The 22,330-nt window shown below is 39.1% G+C and overlaps 1 protein-coding gene across 6 annotated transcripts in view; it reads left to right on the top strand.

Annotated features, from left to right (window-relative positions):
• dgkb (diacylglycerol kinase, beta) overlaps positions 1-22,330 on the top strand; it is a 99,385-nt gene that overhangs the window by 26,127 nt on the left and 50,928 nt on the right. For 5 of the 6 annotated variants that reach the window (XM_074652913.1, XM_074652909.1, XM_074652911.1 and 2 more), the window contains 8 exons: positions 478-554; positions 1,385-1,405; positions 2,006-2,153; positions 7,345-7,482; positions 17,631-17,680; positions 19,734-19,808; positions 20,164-20,283; positions 21,803-21,920. In XM_074652913.1, coding sequence (XP_074509014.1) covers positions 478-554; positions 1,385-1,405; positions 2,006-2,153; positions 7,345-7,482; positions 17,631-17,680; positions 19,734-19,808; positions 20,164-20,283; positions 21,803-21,920 — 747 coding nt within the window. The remainder of the gene's footprint in view (positions 1-477; positions 555-1,384; positions 1,406-2,005; positions 2,154-7,344; positions 7,483-17,630; positions 17,681-19,733; positions 19,809-20,163; positions 20,284-21,802; positions 21,921-22,330) is intronic. The other variant, XM_074652914.1, reaches the window with a different exon arrangement.

Below are 22,330 nucleotides of genomic sequence, written 5' to 3'. Positions count from 1 at the left end.
TAAGTTTTCTAGTTTTATATGATACCAGTATCTTTATTATAGCTTTAAAACTGAGCCCGCTGAAACTTAAAAATCGCTAAAAGATATAGAGGAGTAATGTCTACCTGAGCAGAGAATTAACTGCTGACTACCGTCTGTAGTCAGCAGCACAGGATACTTTTTTTACATCTTTGACTCATTTATGGGAGTTTATCTCCCTGCAGATGTCATGATGCTGCACCTACACCAAATATATGATCCTATCAGCGTGCATGCAGCCTCTGCAGCTCTTAGAGGTGCTGACAAAGTCCAGAAAGTTCAAATCCATAAATAAAACTGACCTTTTGGTGCAGGCTGAATGTAAGCATAAGTCAAACCTGTGCTGTAAATTAATGTTTGGTATTAAATATATACCCTGTGCGAGAGGAAGCCAAACTTTCGTAAATGATTACAACACACAAATACAGTAACTTGTCCAACATTCTTTTTTCCCTTCAGACTCGACCAAGAAGCTGAAGGATGTGCTGCAGGAGTTCCATGGAGATGGTGTGTTGGCTAAATACAATCCAGAGGAGGTATGTGCAGTTTATACTCTATTATATAACAGATCGTTTATAGTCTATTGAATCCAACTGTGCTAACAGCCCCCATACAGCACGCCTATCAGCATATTCACAAAAATGGAACAATGACTATTTCTGTTTCTATTAGTTTTTTTCCGTTATTCTCTGAAAAACCGGGATTTTATGCAATAAAGAAGCTGATTTTTAACACAGAGCTGCAGACAATTGAACAATTACCTGTTTATTATTTCATTTTTGAAATTTCATTTCATTATTTCATTTTTGCTTGATTATGTAATACATGTATATCATCTTTCAATTCCTCTGCTTCTATCACACTTTTTCAAAGAATATATTGACACCCATTTGAACTGTAAGCTGTCATGTTAGCATGAAAAGTAACCATGGTAACAGTATTTCAAGGTTAGAATTTGGTATTTAGCTTTGAAAGTTGCATGGTAATGTTAATGGGGTTTGGAGGAGAATCTTTTTTTCACTTGTGTACATAAAGGTCTGTCTTCACATAGACACACATACTAAAAACCGGGTTCCCCCTACGTTTTTCAGGAAAAGGGAGTATTTAAATACCAGGACCTCAATTCACAGTAATTAATACACTATTTTTGATCCACTGTGCATGGAATAATAATTGTTGCATGACAGATATAATACCCTTAATGTAGTGGCAGTTAATCAAGAGAGCTAGACACTTACCTATGTGTTTTACATACTGTACACATTTGTAATATGGATATTTAGCACATTTTAAATGTGATAACTGCATGATACGTCCATGAACATGTTGGGTTTCTTTCTTTCTCCAATGCTGCGTGCGGCTTTAGAAGCAGGACATCCTCAGCCAGGTAACTGCTATCTTTCTCCTCTCTCTCTTATTTATTGTTGGTGTGTTTTGCTGAGTTTTCATATAGTTTCTCGCTGGAAAACTCTCAAGCAGCGGTGAAGCAACAAAAAAAATGTTTTAGTGAGCAATAAAAATCCAAGGCATTTATAGAGGATATGCAGCTATCTCCAGGGAAATAGTTCTCATCTAAAATGTGTTTCCTGAACAGGTAATAACTGTGTTTATTAACAAAATGTTGCAAAAAGTAAGACAACAATAACAACTAACAGATTTAAACAATCAGCCAACCAAATAATCGTAAGGATGGACGAAGCTGTAAGCCTCAATGGATAATAGAAAAGACCCCAGAAACCACTCTAAAATAGATCTTCACCGTCCACTGCCCAAACAGCACTGGAGGCATCTGTCTGAGTGCAGAAATCTGTAATATGAATTCTGCAACAATTTTTTGCAAACCATCACAGATTGCCCCCTCAAAGGTAAAACGCACCAACATGTTCTCTTCATATTGAAAATCATCTGTGTTTCCTTGAAGCCTTTATGGCGATGACCGCAGCTCACCATGACAAACAACACGCTCTATTTCATTTTTTTTTTTTAGGAGATTGACTTTGAGGGCTTCAAGGTCTTCATGCAGACGTTCTTGGAGAGCGAACTCCCCGAAGAGTTTTGTCAACACCTCTTCATGACGTTTAGCAACAAGGGACCCAAACCCAGTCCCTCATCTTCTGACAAACCCAGAGTCTCTGGTAAGTGTAGAAAGGAAGTCTTTACCATAACAAACCCTCAAGTTGTGAACACGGCGTGTTGGTGTTTTGTAGTTACTGATACAGTTTGTAGAATAAATCATTGCGGCTTTTGTTGCTGAAGTGCAGCCAGTTTGTCACTTATTCCATGCCCTCGCAGCTTTTCCTCAGTGACTCGTTATTGTCGATTTTAAAGAAGCTACTTAACGTTCTTTGCTGTGTAAAAGCTGAACCACTTCTGTTTATTTATCTGTTTTTTGTGCCATCAGACAATAACAGATTTCCTGCGGTGTTCAGTACAATGGCACACAATGTAAATGGTAATGTGGCGGCTGCCAATTGTCTTGGCTATGGTTTTGTTTGTTTACAACATTTATACTAATATCTCATTCTGGCGTGGTAATGAATTACTGATATTAAAGCCAACATTCCCCTGCACTGACATCTGGCTTCACGCTTCTGACTGACCTGATTTGACCTGTAATGTAATGTTTTCAAATACCAGCTACCACTTTGACTCTTGGTTGTGTTTTAGGCTATAAGAGCCTCCTACATTTTGCCCAGTGCCTCTCTCTGATGAAAGCACATACAATTAGTGCTCGTATTACAAGTGTCTTTGGATGAATTGCAGATGACTTTGGAAATAGGACACAAGCACGGCCAGAAAACAAAATGATCATATCTCACAGGAGGGGAGTCATCCTCTAAAAGACAGCAGACCAAATCATGTGTTTATATTTAAAGCTAGGGTTGGTAATCTTGAGAAACTAGCAAGAGTACGCTAGATTTAAAAAATGATCCAACCGAAAAACCCAGCCCAGTGTTGCCAACTCTTTTCTTATGAAAGTAGCTAGCAGCACTAGCTTCTCACTCTAGAGAGAAAGTTGCCAAATCGTCAACACTGACAGTTCGTCGCTTCAAGCCTCCCTCCAAAGCCACTCCCCCGAAAAGTTTCATTTTGAACATAAACAACTAACATGGCTATTGTTAGTACTCACCGCTGTCAAGCTAGCAGCTTGTGAAAGACACCGGTGATGTGCAATGAGTGCACGGGCAGAGTGAACGCACGTAGACAGACAGGTAATCTGTCCAATCATTTTACTCGGGCTTAATTAAATGATTCAACAGGTTTATTATAGTCCTGCGACAGCCACGGATACTAGATTTTTTTTTTTTTTTTTTTGTCAGAGCAACAAATATAACAAAATTGTTTTTGAAGAACACTTTCAACCACTTTTAAGTTGAATGGAAATGGATGGTGCATGACCAAATGCTTGTGTAGTCGTCAAAATCACCTGAGTCATCAAACTGTGAGCCCTCCATTGACAAAGATGCATATACACTTTTTCCATATTACTATGTTTCTTGCAGCACAATAATTCTGTGTAGTTTTTGCTCATTAGGCTGATAACTGCTGCAGGCTTAATGAGCTACAGCTGAGGATGTATAAGCAAACTGTAGTTATGAATAGCAGTTTAAAAAAAAGCACAGATTCACTAATTGAAATTATGGAATTGCCTTTTTAATGCTTTTATTTGTCTGCATTTACCCCACGGTTACTACAGCAGAGATTATCCTGTCAGTGAACAGCGGGATCAAAAGAATGTATTATAAAATAAAATAATGTTCCCCAGTTGCTGGCATTCAGGCATCAAGGGGCTGGAAATTGAAGAAAATTCCCCCTGGGGATTGAGCGGTTCTGAAGCACATTCGTAGTAAAAAGAGAGGATGCTACAGTACAACTGTAAATAAGTAAATGCAGCAGGGGACTCCCATGCTGGCATAACCTCAAACCTAAAAACAAGTTGTTTAACTTTCATTAAAGGAGTTCTTGACCTGCAGGTTAGCACTGAATAAACTATAATCTAGAGTCAGTTTATCATCATAAAGGCAAGTCATTCTTTTATAAATCCATTAATTGCATGTTTAAGACAATTTGACACACTAAACTCACAAATTATTATTCTAATACAGAAAAAATATATTCTGAAATTCTATTCTGATATTACACTGACATAAAAAATACACCCTGATATTTGCTAAAGATAAAAACCTGCCGTCACCTTTATTTTTTTTATATATATTAAATTTGAATTAAAATAGTAAATTTTGCTAAACAGATTCACATCAGGCTAAAAGCTGTGAAGTCTAATGAGTGGATTATGAAAAAGTGGGTAAACTAAGGACATCACCACATGATTTATCCTTCTGGTAACAGTTTCACTCGTGTGGATTCAATATTTAATGCACTTTGTTTGCCCTAATTACCTCACAGCACGTGAGGAGCTGAATCGGTTCAGTCTGCTGTATGTGAGTGTGTTGATTAGGCCTCATTGATCCAGTTTTAACAGTAAGTCCTCCCACCACCCCAGATATAGGAGAACTACTGTAACAAGTCCCGTCTACCATAAACTGCTGCCGTCTGCACTCTCCCTCTGTTTTCACTACATTTTTAAAGGGTTTATTTCCCCATACAAGTACTTTTAGAAGCAAACTGCATAATTGCTTGTTTGAGAGTAGAGTTTATGGCTTCTGTAGCTGGACGTATACACTGACTTTATGAATAAATTACAATAGCATAGCTCTTTGGTGAGAGTACTGTAGAATGAGCAGAGTCATTAATGTACCTTCAGTATGTAGTGCACGGCAAAGTTTTCATATGCTGCTGCCTTTTAGCATGTCATAAATTAAAATTAACCGCTCAGTTTCAGGAATATTATTTCTCTATGTTTTGTCGTAGATTTTAGGTCAATCCTCCATCCACCCATCCATTTTCCACCACTTATCCAAGTCCAGATTACTTCCTTCATGTCCTCCAGCTCTTCTTGGGAGGTCGTGTCTAGATGGTTTCCCCATATTTGTGAAACTCTAGCAAGATGGTTAAGGTCAGGCATTGACCTTGAATGGTTAAAGTGATAGTTTGGGTGTTTTGAAGTGGTGTTGTATTAGGTACTTATCCATAGAAGGTGTATTACTTACAGTAGATGAAGGTCGGGAGCATTGAGAAACTGACACAGGAGCAAAGCAATACGGTGCTGTTGACGGGGACGGAAGAAAATAGTATTTTAGCCACCTAAAAGAAAGGCTCACCTAAAAAAAACGATATCCGTTTAAGTGTACGCTGTATTTAGAATATGTCCAGCGCTTCATCTGGCCGTCAGACAGCCCTTTCCTTTTCCTTTCTGACGGGAAACTGAACTGAGTGAAACTTGTCTATGCTCTCTCCAAAGCCAGCAGGCTCAGATGACAAAAACAGTATAGATACATTACACTTTCAGTTCAGTCGCCGTCGGAAAATATTCTAAATATAGAGTACACTTAGATTAATATAACTTTTTTTAGGTGAGCCTTTCTTTTAGGTGGCTAAAATACATCTTTCTGCCGTCCCCGTCCATAGTACTGTATTGCTTTGCTCCGGTGCCGGTGCTCTTGTCTGTTTCTTGATACGGGGGGCGAGTCGACTGTCATCTACTGTAGGTAATACACTGACTATGGATAAGTACCTCATACAACCCCATTTCAAAACACCCAAACTATTCCTTTAAGATTAGGCATTGGAGTCAAATGGTTTAGGTTAGGATAGGTCATCTGGCAGCGAGTATTGCAAGAGTTTTTGCACGTTTTCGTAAAACTCGGATAACCATCTAGACACGACCTTCTTAGGGAATACTGAGGCATTTCCAGGCCAGGTGTGATACACAATCCTTCAAGCATGTTCTGGGTCTACCATGGGTCTCCTCCCTGTTGGATGTGCCCAGTATACCAATGCAAAGAAGTAGCAATTCTGCTCTGAGCTCCTTCCAGTTGTCTGAGCTCCCCACTGTGTTTCTCAGGGTGAACCCGCCCACCTTCCTGTGAAGGAATCCCATTTTGGCCGCTTGTATCCACAATGTCATTCTTGTCATCATTACCCAACGCTCATGACCATAAGGGAGGGTCTGGAAAATAGATTGAGCAGTAAATCGACAGCTTTGCCTTCAGACTCAGCTCCCTCTTCACCAGAACAGTCTGCAGTAACTTTGGTCTTTTCCTGCCTTTATAGAAGCAAAACACTCGTTCAAATGCACCCAAACTTTTATGAGAAAATGACACGCAATAACGCCTTCTTATTGTCATGGTCCTGCTTAAAGTCCCCAAAACTCTGCCGGTCGTTTCGCATTGTCATCCGTGGACGTTAACTGCATGTACTGCTGTGCTGCGCTCACAGTGAGTCGTTTGAAAAATCAATAAACATTTCCCTTGAATGAATTAGATCTCTTCCTGTCTCTATCCATATTGCTCTGTTAGCTACTTTGATCAAAGAACGTATATTGATTCGATCCAAATGATTTGTTAGCTAGTCGCCCAAAAGTTTAATTTGATTGGATGAAAAATGCCCCCAAGTATGCAGGATGAATCATCAAACATTTGAAACCGTTTACAGGAAGAGAAAAGACAGGGATTTTGATCAGATTTTGATGTTAAAATACTGTTTTATTATATTTTTGGCATATAAACTTTTAACAATTAACACAGGGACACGAGATTGAAACTGGGAAAATGTACCGTATTTTTCATTTCACGGGGACTTTAATTCAACCATTGTTGAATGTGCGTCACGGCCTGGAACACAGAACTAATGCCACGTTCATGTCCGATGGTATGGATGCTAGAACATTCAGGTTATTGGACAATTCAAAATCGTTGTCCAATTGCAAATCTGTTCAAGGGAGGGTTCAAATGACTGTATATTGTCAATATGTAGCTTTATATCCATTCAATTTAGGTATAATTAACCTTGAATCACAAACATTGACTGGGTTAGGGTGCCACTGAAAACGCTGTATGTGGTATTGAGCTAGAAACTTCTAATGGCTGACAACTAGCTGGTGTTACGTTAGCCGTGTTAATGATTTTACATCATGTATAGATCTTTACCGTGCTGTACCATTAAACACAATGAGATAAGGTTGAAACATTGTAGTACAGTATAGACGTTTAATCCATTAAAACCACCAGCCCTGCTCTGAAGTCTTTGATAAGGCTAAAACTGGATATTTTTTATATATATAGTTTGTTCGCCTTTTGGTGAGCTGGACACCACCCACCATTGATCAATCCGACTGTATGACTAATGTCAGGCCAGCAGGTTGTTGGGCTAACATTAGAGGTGTTGTGGAGGATGTTTTGACCTTTCATCTCCGTCCCCCTACAGGGCTGAAGCTGATCAAAGGCAACTCGACCCCTCTGAAGACGACCCCACTGCCCCAGCCTCTGGATATGGTGCAGCTGAAGGACATCGTGTGTTACCTCTCGTTGCTGGAGGGCGGGCGTCCTGAGGACAAGCTTGAGTGTAAGTGTCATCCCGAGTCACATGGCTTTTGGCCCCTCTGTTTATATACAACAGGCATCTACAATTCAGTGATTTGTTGAAAGTGGACAAATCCTTATACCAGATTTATGAATCGCAGAAATGCAAGAAACTCTAGGAACCGAATAAAAAAAACAAATAAAAAGATAAAATACACAACCAGCCAACTGAGCCACCGAAGTTTTAAACTTAGTCAAACCTCAGTGGGCGGAAGACTCAGTAAGGTCAAGCTGAAGCCCAGTGAAAAAGACAAAGGTTAAGAGAGGACAAATCATGAATCTTTGCTCTGCTGCTTTGTGGAAAAATGCAACATTAAGCCACATTAAGTAGCTGATGTTTCAAGTTTTAAATAACCACGGTAGCCTCTAGCTGTCTAGGTAATCTAATCTAAGAGATGCCACTAACCCTCTTTGTTTTAAGTAAAAAAGAAAATTACGGAAAATTCAGAAATTCTCTGAGATTGAAGTCACAAATTTACGAGAAAAAAAAAAAGGAAAACTTGAAGGAACTACAGCTTCACTTGGCAAGGTTGGATCAACCTCATCACACCACAGACACTGCCGCTTGCCGTGTATTATGTCAGCAGTGGACGACCTAATCAAATTATAGTTTGCAATCAGATTTAGCAATAAGGGAATACTTGTGGTTTTAGCTCAGAATCACCATGTAATCATAAGCATCCGGACTTTGAGACATGTGAATTGGACCTATTTAGAAGAAAACAACATTGTTTTCCCTGTGAATTTCCGACTTTAATTTTGGAATTTTTTTCTAGGAATATTACCCCCAATTCCCCGGCTCCATAATTTTAATTTATTAATTTTGTTTTTTTACCTACAATAGCCCTAATATGCCGTTGTATATTTAAGCCCCCCATTCGTACTGGATTTATTTCTCTAAGGGATGTGGGGTGATTTTAGCATTAACTGTGCTGGTCAGTGATTTTAATCCCACCCGGAGCGCCGCCAATGTGGGTCATTTTACACCCCCACCTCAGTAATTATGATAGCTGTTATTAACTGCTGTTTTTCAGCAAACTCCTTGGTATTTAAATACTGTCCGGATGCAGATCTTTTTTTCTTTTAATCAGCTCAATGTGAAGTTTGGACTTTGGAAATTGGAGGATGTTGGAAATGTTTTTTGCTAATCTGAAACCAGAACCGTGTTAACACCAACATGTAGGATTATTTAGGAAACATTACGGCAATGCCAAAAGATTAAAGCCATCAGGAGAGCAAGAGCTCATCTAATGGGTTGCTGTAATGTCAGATACAGGTTGTTACTGGTATTGTCTGTTGGCTAGTCCTGCAGAATGCTCATGTCTATTAGAGACGAGTTAAATTACTGAGGAGCACAGTGAATATTTAATGGGGTTTTACTGTTATGCTACAGTATGAAGGGAACAATAATATTGAGACTAATATTACTATTCTCACAGGAGTCCTCCTTCTTTCTTTGCCTCAGTACAACAACGCCCGATTCTTATCCTTTTGATGTTATTATGTGAGCTATAATACATGATGAAGACTCCTGTTTACAGCTGAATCAATAAGTCAATTAATCGATCAACAGAAAATGAATCGGTAACTGTATTGATAATCAGTTACTTGTGAAAAATGCTGAACATTGGCCAGTTGCGGCTTTTCAATTGTAGAATTGCTGCTTTTCTCTTTTGTATGTGATGTTAAACAAAATATCTTTGAGTTTTACACTGAAAGATAAAAGCAATCTGAAAGACGTCTGGGAAATTGTGATGGACATTTATCACTGTTTTCTCACATTTTATGGACGAAACAACGAGTTATTGAATTGAAAAAATAATCAACAGATTAATAAAAAAATTTAAATAAATGTTATTTGCAGCCATAGTCCTGATATACGAAAATAATGATGAGGTGGAGGCTGTTAGCAGTCTGTTCTTTTCCAAAAAAACGGGAGCCTCCGAATGTGTTATTGTGCTTATGCAATGGCCACTAATCAAAGGAAAGTTTGTTTGTAGTCAGGTTGTTCGTCGGTTTTATCTGGAAATGCAGCATCAAGCAGAACTACTGTTGCTATGGTTACCTGCATGTCCTGTTACACAATTAACAGACACCTGCCAGCCAATCAGATCATTGTATTATCTACAGCAGGCAACACCTGCTGTAGATAATACAATGTGCTTGTAAGAGATGCAGCTTTATCTCTGCACCTCTGAACATTCAAAATTACCACCTCACGTTACACTTTAGCCTGCGTCAGTGGTGGAAGAAATACTCACATCCTTTACTTAAAGGTCCAGTGTGTAGGATTTAGGGGGATCTCTTGGCAGAAATTGAATATAATATTAATAAGTATGTTTTCTTTAGTGTAGAATCACCTGAAAATAAGAATTGTTGTGTTTTCATTAGCTTAGAATGAGCCGTTCTACATAGGGAGGGGGTCCTCTTCGCGTAGTCCGCCATGTTGCCCCGCCATGTTTCTACAGTAGCCCAGAACGAACAAACCAAACACTGGCTCTAGAGAGAGCCTTTCACTTTTTTACGAAGGCCACCGTAGTTCTCTTACATCAGGGATGTCCAAACTTTTTTCACTGAGGGCCACATACAGAAAAATATACGAAAGGCTGGGCCACTCACTAGAGGTGAGGTATATCCCCTCACCTCTAGGGTTTTAAAATTAACAAAATTAATCAAATGAGGTAAATTATGCTTGATATTTGAATATGCTTAAAGAAAAAAAAATCCTACATCAGAACTTTCCATTAATGTGTTTTCATTTATTTTGTTACAAAAAGGGTTGGCAGCTCATTCTCAAAACAGCAGCCTGAGATTGCTTCTTAGTCAGGATGGTGATCCCCTTTCACAGCCCTGTATACAGGGGGACAATAAGGGGAAAAGGGGATGGGTATATTAATAATAAGTTATTGGGGTTGTTAACAAATCAACTAACGTTTTTGATGAAATGTTATCAACTTTAATTGACTGAATTTATTAAGTAATTAGGCTTGTGAACACATGAATACTGTGTAATATATTTTAACTCACCTACAATGGGAACAGCGCTGCACTTAGTGGGAGCAGTGATGCTGCGCTTTGGACTGAAGGATGGCTGGCAGGTCGGGAGTAAGTTTGGTGGTTGAGATGCGGAGGACATCACAGAGATGGCTGTCGGTCATTTTGGTTCTCAGTCTGCTTTTGTTCAGAGTTAACAGAGAAAATGTTTGCTCACATATGTATGTTGAGCCGAACAGACTCATCATTCGTTTTGCGTGGCGTCGCATCAGAGGAAACTTGGCCTCTTCCAAGCTCCGGTAGAAGTCGGGTAGGGGGAGAAGCTGATGCTGATTCTTCAGAGAATCATCACACTGCATTTCGATGAGCTCTAATTGCAGACTCTCTTCGACTTCTTCTGCATCCATCAGGAAGGGAGTCGAGAACAGCTTGATTTCTTTCTCAATGGCAGAAAAATCTTGGAAGCGCTGACTGAATTCTGTCATGAGAGATGTGATGACAGACACATATTTTCCCTTTTTAGCAGAAAGGTTGACCTCTGGAAAAGCAACTTTGACTTCGGACAGCGTGGGGAAGTGCGCAACATTGAAGTTACGTAGCTGTGTCTCAAAGAGACGAAGCTTCACACAGAATGCTTTCATGTGTGCGTAAAGTTGTGGCACAAGCTGGTCTTTGCCTTGCAGGCTCTTGTTCAGTGTGTTGAGATGACCAGTAAGATCAACTAGAAATGCCAGGTCTGCCAACCATAGAGGGTCACTCAGTTCATGAAGAGGTCGGTCCTTCTCTTTCAAAAACTGATCAATTTCTGATCTCAGGGAATAAAACCGCTGCAGCACGGAGCCGCGACTGAGCCAGCGCACTTCAGAATGATAAAGTAGGTCCCCGTATTCAGCATCAACATCAGATAGGAAAGCTTGAAATTCCCTGTGATGGAGCCCTCGTGCTCGAATTATGTTGACAGTTTTCACAACTGTGTTCATCACATCGCCAAGCTGGACTGTCTTGGCACAGAGGGCTTCTTGGTGGATGATACAGTGCATTTTAACAGCCTCACCTCCACTCTCTCGCACCTTGGCACACACCATAGAGGCCATTCCTTTGCGCTCGCCCGTCATAGCTGGAGCCCCATCGGTTGTAACTCCACACAGCTTGTCCCATTTAAGTCCCATCTTGTCAATTGCATCTGACACAGCTTCAAACATGTCCTTACCCGTTGTTGTGCCCTTGAGACCCTTGAGATCAAGCAGCTCCTCCGTAATGCAAAAGTTATCGTCAACTCCACGCAAAAAAATTAACAGCTGTGCGGTGTCTGTGGCATCTGTGCTCTCATCACATGCAATCGAGTAAAAATCAAAAGCACAAGCTTTATGTGACACTTGATGCTTTAAGTTAGCTGACAAGTCTTCGATTCGCCGCACAACTGTGTTTCTGGACATGCTCACGCTGTTGAATTCATGCATCTTTTCCGGGCACATTATTCCTGCGACTTTAGTGAGGCACTGTTTTATGAAGTCCCCATCTGAGAAAGGTTTCCCGTGTCGCGCTATGAGTTGAGCTACTTCGTAGCTAGCTATTGTAGCATTTTCTTGTGTTTTGTTAGCACGGAAAAAATACTGTTGTTGAGCTAGCAGGCTAGCTGCCATTAGCTTTACTTTCTCTTCTCGCTCAACACCAGTGTAGGACGTGTAGGTCTGATGTTTGGTTTCGTAGTGTCTTCGTACATTATACTCTTTCATCACTGCAACAGTTTCATTGCAAATCAAACAGACACACTTCCCCTTGACCTCTATGAAAAAATATTCATTTTCCCACCGTGTCTGAAATTTTCTGCACTCACTTGCTATCTTGCGTTTCTTTGGTTCTGCCATTTTTGGTCATCCGTGGCAAACTTTTTCTTTGATTAATTGTGTTTTGCAGAGAATCTGCCTTGTTGAAGGCAGTAGCTCCATCTCGTGGTAAAACTAAGAACTACAATACACTCAAGTGCAAGTTTCATGTGTGGGCCACATTCCATTATAGTTTTAGAATTTGCTGCGGGCCAATTAAAAGTGGACCACGGGCCGCAGTTGGCCCGCGGGCCGTAGTTTGGACACCCCTGTCTTACATGCTTGGCACAGGGAGAAATTTCAGTTGTTGGCAATTTGCAACCTCAACACTAGATGCTGCCAAATCCTACACACTGCACCTTTAAGTAAATTAGCAGTGTAGAAATACTCTGTTACGAGTCACATTCCTGCATTTACAGTTTTACTTACTGTAAGTGAAAGTATTAGCATTTAAATATCCTTAAAGTATCAAAAGTAAAAGGACTCATTATTCAGAATGGCCCATATCAGAATAATGTAAAGTTTATTATTGATGGGGCTGTTAATCGAGTAAAATATTTAATCGCGATTAATCTCAAATTAATCACACATTTTTTTTATCTGTTCAAAATGTACCTTAAAGGGAGATTTGTCAAGTATTTAATACACATGTCAACATGGGAGTGGGCAAATATGCTGCTTTATGCAACTGTATGTATATATTTATTACTGGAAATTAATTAACAACACAAAACAATGACAAATATTGTCCAGAAACCCTCACAGGTACTGCATTTAGCATACAAAATATACTCAAATCATAACATGGCAAACTGCAGCCCAACAGGCAACAACAGCTGTCATTGTGTCAGTGTGCTGACTTGACTATGACTTGCCCCAAACTGCATGTGATTATCATAAAGTAGGCATGTCTGTAAAGGGGAGACTCGTGGGTACCCATAGAACCCATTTACATTCACATATCTTGAGGTCAGAGGTCAAGGGACCCCTTTGAAAATGGCCATGCCAGTTTTTCCTCGTCCAAATTTAGCATAAATTCGCAGTGTTATTTAGCCTCCTCTGTGCCAAGCTAGTATGACATGGTTGGTACCAATGGATTCCTTAGTTTTATTTTCATATGATATGGTATCTTCACTCTAGATTTAAAACAGAGCCAGTTACAACCTCCAAAAGATTGATTGCGTTAAAGAAATTAGTGGCGTTAAAACAAATTTGCGTTAACGCGTTATTGTCGCGTTAACTATGACAGCCTTAAAATTTATATAAAATATCTACATTACGTTAATGTTGCAGCTGGTAGAGGTGGGGCTTATTTTCCATTATATATACAGTACTTACAGTATTTGAGTAAATGTACTTAGTTGCTTTCCACCACTGGCCTGCATCAGTTTTTAATTAGCTCTCCTGTTTGCTACCAAAGACTTCAAATCTGTGGTCACAAATTAATGAAACTAGTGTGAAAACACACAAACAACTTTTTGTTCAGGTGCTGAATCCAAAAAAAACAACCTGTAACTGTGAATTATATCACCCAAAAGACTTCTTTATCACACGTTTGGAGACAAAGTTGGCTCCACATCATGTACAAAAGAATGAAAGGACACAAATGTCTATGAAAACATTCATATTTATTAATTAAATTGTCTACGTTGACCTTAGTTCTCCGCCAAGGTTTAACTCGACCAATGAGATTATTTCTGTCTCCATTTCTTCAGGCTCGGACAAATGAGCCTCTCCAAATAAAATCCTGTCTGCGAGGTTAACATGACATCAGGACATCAGCCTGAACAAGCACAGAAACCTTAAAATAGAAAGACATTATAATAGCCAGACAGATATTGGGTTTCCTATAAGCAATGAAATTGTAAATTGAAAAGTTGTATGTTGTATTGATATTTATTTGCCATCTTAATATTTGCCAGGTATCTTCTTTTTTCTGTACTTTTCTTAATTATTAAAGAGTTTTCTCTGCTATATTTAGTGGTTTTCAAGCACATTCAATCAAACTGCATCTTTATTGTCGTGTTATTCTCCCCCCCACCCCCGGTGAAAATAATAGCTCAGCTTACAACCAAAGTTAGTATCCTTTTTTCAGAATTTGAAGGTGGAGCTTTTATTTTTTAATTGATCATCACTATTCCTACTCTGTTTATTCTTTATCTCACTTCTTTGGAGATGATCATTGCAGCTCCCATAAAGCTTCTCCGCAGTGAAGCTCGATTCCTTAAGGTTGCGGTTTATTGACAAGTCTTCCCACATCTCTTAATTGCATTTATCACATCATTTATTCACACGGTTACAATGCTTAATTGGACATCAGACTTTTTTTTCCTCTGTGTTGCGGTAATTCTCATCCATCTGCTGAATTATTGAGCAGAGTAGCGCTCATTAAGCACAAGGATGACTAAATAATTCAACCGATGCTGCCTGTGTGTGAGCACATTGTGGATTTAACTATAGATGATATCTTATTGAGCTCTCTCTCTCTCTCTCTCTCTCTCTCTCTCTCTCTCTCCCCCTGTCTCTCTCTCTCTCTCTCTCTCTCTCTCTCTCTCTCTCTCTCTCTCTCTCTCTCTCTCTCTCTCTCTCTCCCTGTCTCTCTCTCTCTCTCTCTCTCTCTCTCGCTCTCTCACTCTCTCTCTCTCTCTCTCTCTCTCCCCCTGTCTCTCCCCAACCCTGTGAGCCACTCTGTTGTTATTATTGAGGTGGACGGGTCCCTCTGCTGGTTAGTTTAAGAACTGCTGCGATGTCTGAGCTGATGTTTTTCTTTCATCAGGATCGTCTGAAACAAGCTAATTCTGGGAATCCAGCACAGATGTCTGCACTGCAAAAGAAACAAATGACATTTTTTATTTACTTAAAAGTAGCAAAAAAGATTCAGGAATTTCTTTTTAAATGAGTGACAGTACATTGAAATAAATAATGAAGAATATGACTGAATCGAGCCCTAGAAAAGTGGTTCCCCCACCCCTACTTGTATCTAAGAAAAGCTGAGCCCACCCCCCATATTTTCGGACGTCATCGCCCTTAAAAGAATTACAAATCCTCAAACAAAATCCTCAATTGGAATAAGGTGAGTCTGTGTATTAAATGAGTTAGTCTTTCTTTATTAAATCAACTTTATTTAATGAATAGAACTCGTCAGTTTCGTCAACATAGATAAAGTGATGAGGTCTTGATGGATTTGCTAAGCGAATGCAAATACATAATGTGATCTTCTTTTTTTGTAAGGACTTAATTTACTACAATAGTGTTAGAGCCAAAATAGATTTTTTGTTATTGTTAGATTGCTGCCAAACCCCCCCATTAATACTCCCTTTGTGTGCTGCAAGCGGGGGGGAGCAAATAGGTTTTTGACTGCAGTGAAGATGTTGTTTTTGAAAGGTTAACCACCAACAAATAAGGATTGAAGCAAAATATTTTATTAGATAAAAACATGTTGTGAATTTTAAAAATGATGACATCTATCTTTTTTCAGTAAATTTAGACTTTTGGACTTCACAACGCTCTGGGGTTATTGGAAATGTTTGGATCACACGAGTCGGAAACAATCCTACACAGCCACCACTGGAATCTGATTCTACACATAGTATAATACTATTAGTGTAGCCTGATCTTTATCTGCAACTGTGAACAAATACCGGGTTTAAACAGAATGTGGTCTCCTAAGTAGAAAAAAAAAATACTTTTTAAATAGTTTATATACAGACTTTGTATAAATTATCCAATAAGTGTGTTATTATGATTTTAGTTATACCTGTTCAAATCTAATTTTGACAACCTCAGAGCAGATAAATCCTGGCGAACCCTCTGTGATCTTTGGCGCCCCTCTAAGGGGGGCCCAGACCCCAGGTTGGGAACCACTGACCTAGACAATTCTTTAAAAGTAATGTTATGTGTTATAGATAAGAGCTAAATTAAAGGTGCTCTATATGATATCCAGAGCATTAATATAGCAGCAAACTATAACAATTTGCTATGCAAAAATATAGATATATAAAGATATATAAAGTATACCTGAGCAGAGAATAAAGTCACTCTCCTTCTGTATGTGTTGTAATCAGAGCTCCTCTGTGCTTTGTTGACATAGCCGGGCCGGCCACACATGCTTTTAGTTCATGTTTTATGCATGTGAGCGTGCCCCACTGGGGCCCCGGCGCTCTGCACTGCACTGATACGGTTGTTACAGCTGATGACGCCGCCCGACCCACCACGTTGTCGTGGAAGCGTAGCACCCACCCTCTGGTATAGTTGTCGGAACCTGGTCAAAGCTGGCCAAGGCTACGCTATGATTGGCCAGTCTGCGTTAAAGGGGCGGGACTTAGCGAAGGGTCAATTGCAAATCTCTTCCTTAAATGAGTTTTAAAGATAGGTGCTAAATTCGATATTCAGAGTATTTCTATTGCCTCCGCACGGTTTCATTCTTCATTCTTCTACTTCATTCTCTCCGGTCAGGTAGACATTACTCCTCTAAATCTTTACATAGCAAATAGTTGTTTGCGGCAATATTAATGCTCTGGATATCATATAGAAAACCTTCATATGAGGTTTTTTTTTTCTTCGTGAAAACAATCAGAGAGACTTTCCGCTGTCCAACCCATTTGTACTGCAGACAGAAATTAAAAACAATTCTCATCATCTTTAGCACTTTATTAGCTCTCTGGGTCACCACAGTCACCTCCTTGTGACACCATCAGCCTCCACCCAACACCAGACACCCCCCTCCCTTCGCCCACCGAAAGGTCACACCCCCTCAGGAAACTGGCACTTAGCTCCTCATTAGTGGCCTGACAAACCACCATCTGACGTCAACTCCTTATGATGTCAGCATCACCTACCCTGTGCTGCACCTCGAGTGCGCTCACATGGAGGCCGGGGTGGAGTTGGAGGTGGAGGTGGGGGGTTGGGGGTTGGGGCAGCGGTGGGTAAGAGCGCCTCTAAGTGTAGACATTAGTATGGAAATGATCTGCAGCCAGGTCATGTTGTTGTTATTGTCACGATTCTGTTTCGTTCAGACGCATCACCGTGATGTCAGCCAATCACAGCTGTGATGTTGGGAGCTGTCTGTTTCCATGGTGACACTTTTGAGTGGTAATTGGGGGACACTTGAAGTTGCAACATTCAGATGCTTACAACTGCATAAATTCACGTTTTGCTTTGTATTTGCATGCAGTGAAGTACACAGTGCAATAAAAGCTTTTTATTGAGCAGTGAGAGCCGTGGCTTCTCCTGCCAATAACTGCTTTTAATGTTTACTTCAAAGGGTGTGTTAATGCTGGAGCTTGACATTTTGTTTTGTTTGTCTCCACAGTTATGTTTCGCCTCTACGACACGGATGGAAACGGCTCTTTGGACAGCTCGGTAAATATTTCTCCTCTTTAAGAACAACTTTCACCTGAAATTCATTGTCAAAATGGCAAAATTTAAACTGATAACACCCCCAAACATGTGTTTTTACTGTTAATATATTAAAAATGACAAAAGTCTTTTCTAATGAATTTTATTTTATTGTGTGTACTCGAGACAATTTGTCAGTTTTTAAAACATCTGTATTAAAATCAGAGAGAGAGACACAAAGCACAGTTAGGAGAGGATACATTCTCCTGTCTAACACCTAAAAAATATTCTCATTATCTGATTATATTCTTGATTTATGAATTAATCGTTTGAATTATAAAATTCAGAAAACAGTGAAAAGTCCTATCAAAATTTTCCTTAAATCCTGAGGTAATCGCATCAGATATCTTGTTTTGACTGACCAACGGTCAAAACCCAAAACATTCAATATATTATCACAATGGAGGAGCTTTATTTATTTAGCCGACACCACCCCTCTTCGGAGGACTAAGTTGACTTTATTTTTATTCTTTTTCAAATTCGTAGCCAATGAGTGTAAAGAAAAATGATAATACAAACAATGATAATCGTAATCGTAAGTATGACAATATTACTTTAAAAAAAATAGAAAGAAGAAAGAAAGGGTGAATAAGCCACCACTTTGACAACATATAAACAAACAAACAGGCAACAGAAAAGCACTCAAGAGTAGACAACGACACATGTATGTAAGCAGACAAACAACAACAAAGGAAAATAAATTAAAAATGATAAAATTAAAATGATTTCAACGATGAATCGATCACCAAAATGACAGATTATTATCCGGTCGATCGACTAATCGACTACTCGTTTCTTAACTATGTGTTTGTGTATGTGCATAAGCATGTTATATTTGTTTGATGCTGACAATATGACACTAATGAAAAAAAGATGCATACAAATTAATAAACCTGAAGGATAATAAGACGTGAGGACATGGGTAATAATTTAAGTACAATTTTGAGGTACTTTATTTGAGTGTTTCCATTTTATGTCACAGTATACTTCTGCTCAACTACAAATCAGAGGGAAATGTAGTTATTTTTACTTCATTACATTTATTTCACAACTATAGTTACTATTTTTTAAGATCACATTTTATAGGTAAAACCACTGATCATTTATGAAATATACATATAGTAGTTATTGATTAAAATACTTAGTATATACAGTATATAAACATCAACATTAAAATGCTGCTCAGCAAAAAAAATATGTACAGTACGATAAATATAGCATTCGAATGGGGACATTTTGCGATTTACTCTTTGTACTGTATGTACAGTATGCAAGTACTTTAGGGGTAAATAAAACAAACATAATCAGATTGCTCCCATTCTGTACATGTAATAACTCAACACATAGTACAATTATATGAATGGGTGGATGACAGAAAAGAAGAATTAAAGAGAAAAGTTGGGCGTTGGTATATTTCTGAATGAAAGCGCACCAGTTCTTATGTATAGAAAGTGCGTAGGTGGGAGTGGTGGGTTGGAATTACAGGGCAAGGGTGGAGTGGGTGGAGGGGTTTGTAATGTATCCCATTATTAGTATCCCATTATTGGCTGGGAGAGGGATAGTAATGAAAAGAGGACAGAGGACAGAGAGCATACCAAAAAGAGAGCTATTAATTCAGTGTGTACTTCATATTTTAGAGAAATTAAAAGAATGGTTATTACTTTTTTTTGTTTTATTATGAACTCTTGATTTGCACTCAACATCTTAAAGAAGTCCAAAGTGCATCATAGTGATTCAGTATCCCACTAGATAATAATATCACCCCCCTCTGCTCTCCAGAAAAGCAACCATTGTAATTAAACCATCAGCCTCCGAGCTCTTCCCACGCTGCCTTTGTTTTTCGCTCTGCAACTCTTCTGTGCGGAAGACTGACATTCTCAACCTGCTATTACACGCTGTTTATCAGTCTATTCACGCCAAAGGCACTTAGCGACATCAACTTGTAAGGCTGCAATATACAGAAAGGTAAATACAGTATTTTTGTGCCTGTAATTGACTGTCTGTGGTCTCACCGCAGGAGCTGGAGCACATTATCTCCCAGATGATGCATGTAGCAGAGTACCTGGAGTGGGATGTGACTGAGCTGAAACCAGTAAGAGAGACATTTCACCCAGTTAACAGAAAGCAGTAATGGTGTTAATTTAATATACTGAGAAGGAAAGAAACTACTTAAGCTATCTGAGGGCTGTTTTTCTACAGCAATGACATTTTTGTGGCTGAACTTTGATCCTGAAAGAAATTTCTAATGGGCCTGAAAATTCAATATTACAATTAAGAGGGTACACTTATTATTTATACACTCATTGAATATATTTTTCAGGTTCCACTGATTTTTTTTTCTCAACCCCATGGAGAACCGAAATTTCTCAAATTTACAACTTCTATGAAAAACACGACTTCTTCTTCTCTTCTCTTTTGACTTATTTTTTTTTTTGGTAATAATGTAGATCCTCCAGGACATGATGCGGGAGATCGACTACGATCATGATGACACCGTGTCACTGGAGGAGTGGATCCAGGGAGGCATGACCACCATCCCACTATTGGTCCTGCTGGGCCTGGAGACGGTGAGTCCACAGAGAGACCACTTCCATTTGCTTGGGACACCGGTCGCTTGCTAATGCTCCAAGAAAGAAAGTTTTAGAATGGAAATTTCAGAGAAAAACTAAGTACTCAAACTCAAACTTGTTTCCTGTGAGGATGGATGCTTATTTTGAAAAGCCTGTATGAGTGTAACGTCGGGAAATTGACACATGTTGCTGGAGGAATAACTTTTGTAAGATATCATACAAATTGTTGTATGGATACGTGCAAACATTAGCCTGAGATAAACAGCCAAGCAAACTCGTCACAAAGCCATTCACTCAGTTAAAAACTACAAAAAATTCGAAGGAATACATCTCAAAATAAGCACACCGTAGTGCATAAATTACAAGCAAACACATGATGATTGAAAACCTGCAGTTATCTGATTGCCTGCCTGTCTCCTGTTTGTCCTCCAAATTTGCCCATTACTTGTATGATCAATACATAAACACATGGATTTTCACAAAACATTGCTTAACAATGACAAATCAGACAACAAAAGAGTTATTAATGACCAATTTCATTATGTAGGCCCGGTGGCATGATTGCCATTACAGCGATTTAAAACTTACCTGATGATGTCCCTGAACCATTTGGACAAATATCACAAGGGGAGAATGTGTGAATTCCACACTGTCCTGTATGAGGCACTTCACCCTGTGTTTTGAAACTGAGGGTAAAGTGTGGTGCTGCCGATAACAACGCTCTTTCAACCTGATTTGGTTAAATGTTACATTCTCTTCTGTACAAAGAAAAACGATTAATAACTTGACACTCATTGCTATTTTATAACTGATATTTAAGAGTGTTTCTACACAAATGAAGAAATCTTCTCGCATCATGCAAGTGTAAATTGACTCTCAGGTCACAAGAGTACTTTTACATGTATTCTCTAATGGCTCACTGTAAATTACTGTGGTTCATAGTGTCAGCTAAATTACTAGAATTTAAAAGAGAAATCTAAAATGTATTTTTTTATCTCTGGGGCCATGCTACTGTTGTTGATAATAAGAAAAATACTACAAGCAGGCAGTGGATATACACAAAATACATTCCTCATCATCACTGATACATTTTCTGCAATTCATAAATGATCTCGTAACACCTCACACACGCTCCCCAGCGGTTTCCTGAGAACATCCTTACACGTGTATATCCCCACTGCTGCTGTGTGATCCCCAAACTAATGAGAGCGCCATCAGTTCTGCCTTCAGTTCATCATGTTTCCACAAGATGGAACCATTTGATCAGCTTCAGCAGAAATCCCTGCCTAAGTGTCATTTTTTATGAATGAGTATTACTGCAAAGGGAAGACTGCGAAACGTGTCCTCTGTCTTTGCTGCGTTTGGAAAACACATCTTTGAGAACTAAAGTAAAACACAAATAAAAATATAACCACCAAATGAGTGAAATGGTTCTCCCACCAGAATATAAAATTATGTAATGAAGCAGTTCAATCATTCAATCACTTAATCATTTGATGTGTTTCTGTTACTGCAGAATGTTAAAGATGACGGGCAGCACGTGTGGAGACTGAAGCACTTCAACAAGCCGGCCTACTGTAACCTGTGTCTCAACATGCTGATTGGACTGGGGAAGCAGGGACTCTGCTGCTCATGTGAGTAATTCACTTACCATTAAGGGTTCGACAGATACATTGATCTGCGCAGACAAGATACATCTACGACATACTGGGCTGGTATCGTCGGTTCATGTGTTGCAGTGACGATATCATGGATGTTACTCTGGGGTCAAATTTACATCAAAATATTGGCGTCTTTTTTTCCCTTGGCTTTTTAAAAAAAGACGTAATTAACCTGAGATTTAGCCAAGAGTTTCCAGTGTCAAATGATGGTTTGAAGGAAGAACCAACAGCATCTCCACCGTAGTTTAAAAAAACATCATTCTATGTTTTGTTTTGTTTTATTCTGAAAGTATAAAACCTGCTCGTGTTTCAGCCTCAATGGCTTTTTTTATTAAAGTGCACCCAACTGTACACCCTTCACAGACACCCATTTTGAATATTAT

The sequence above is a fragment of the Sebastes fasciatus genome, chromosome 12 (assembly GCF_043250625.1).
Source record: "Sebastes fasciatus isolate fSebFas1 chromosome 12, fSebFas1.pri, whole genome shotgun sequence".
Classification (NCBI taxonomy): domain Eukaryota; kingdom Metazoa; phylum Chordata; class Actinopteri; order Perciformes; family Sebastidae; genus Sebastes; species Sebastes fasciatus.
This window is presented reverse-complemented; position numbering and strand designations above follow the sequence as displayed.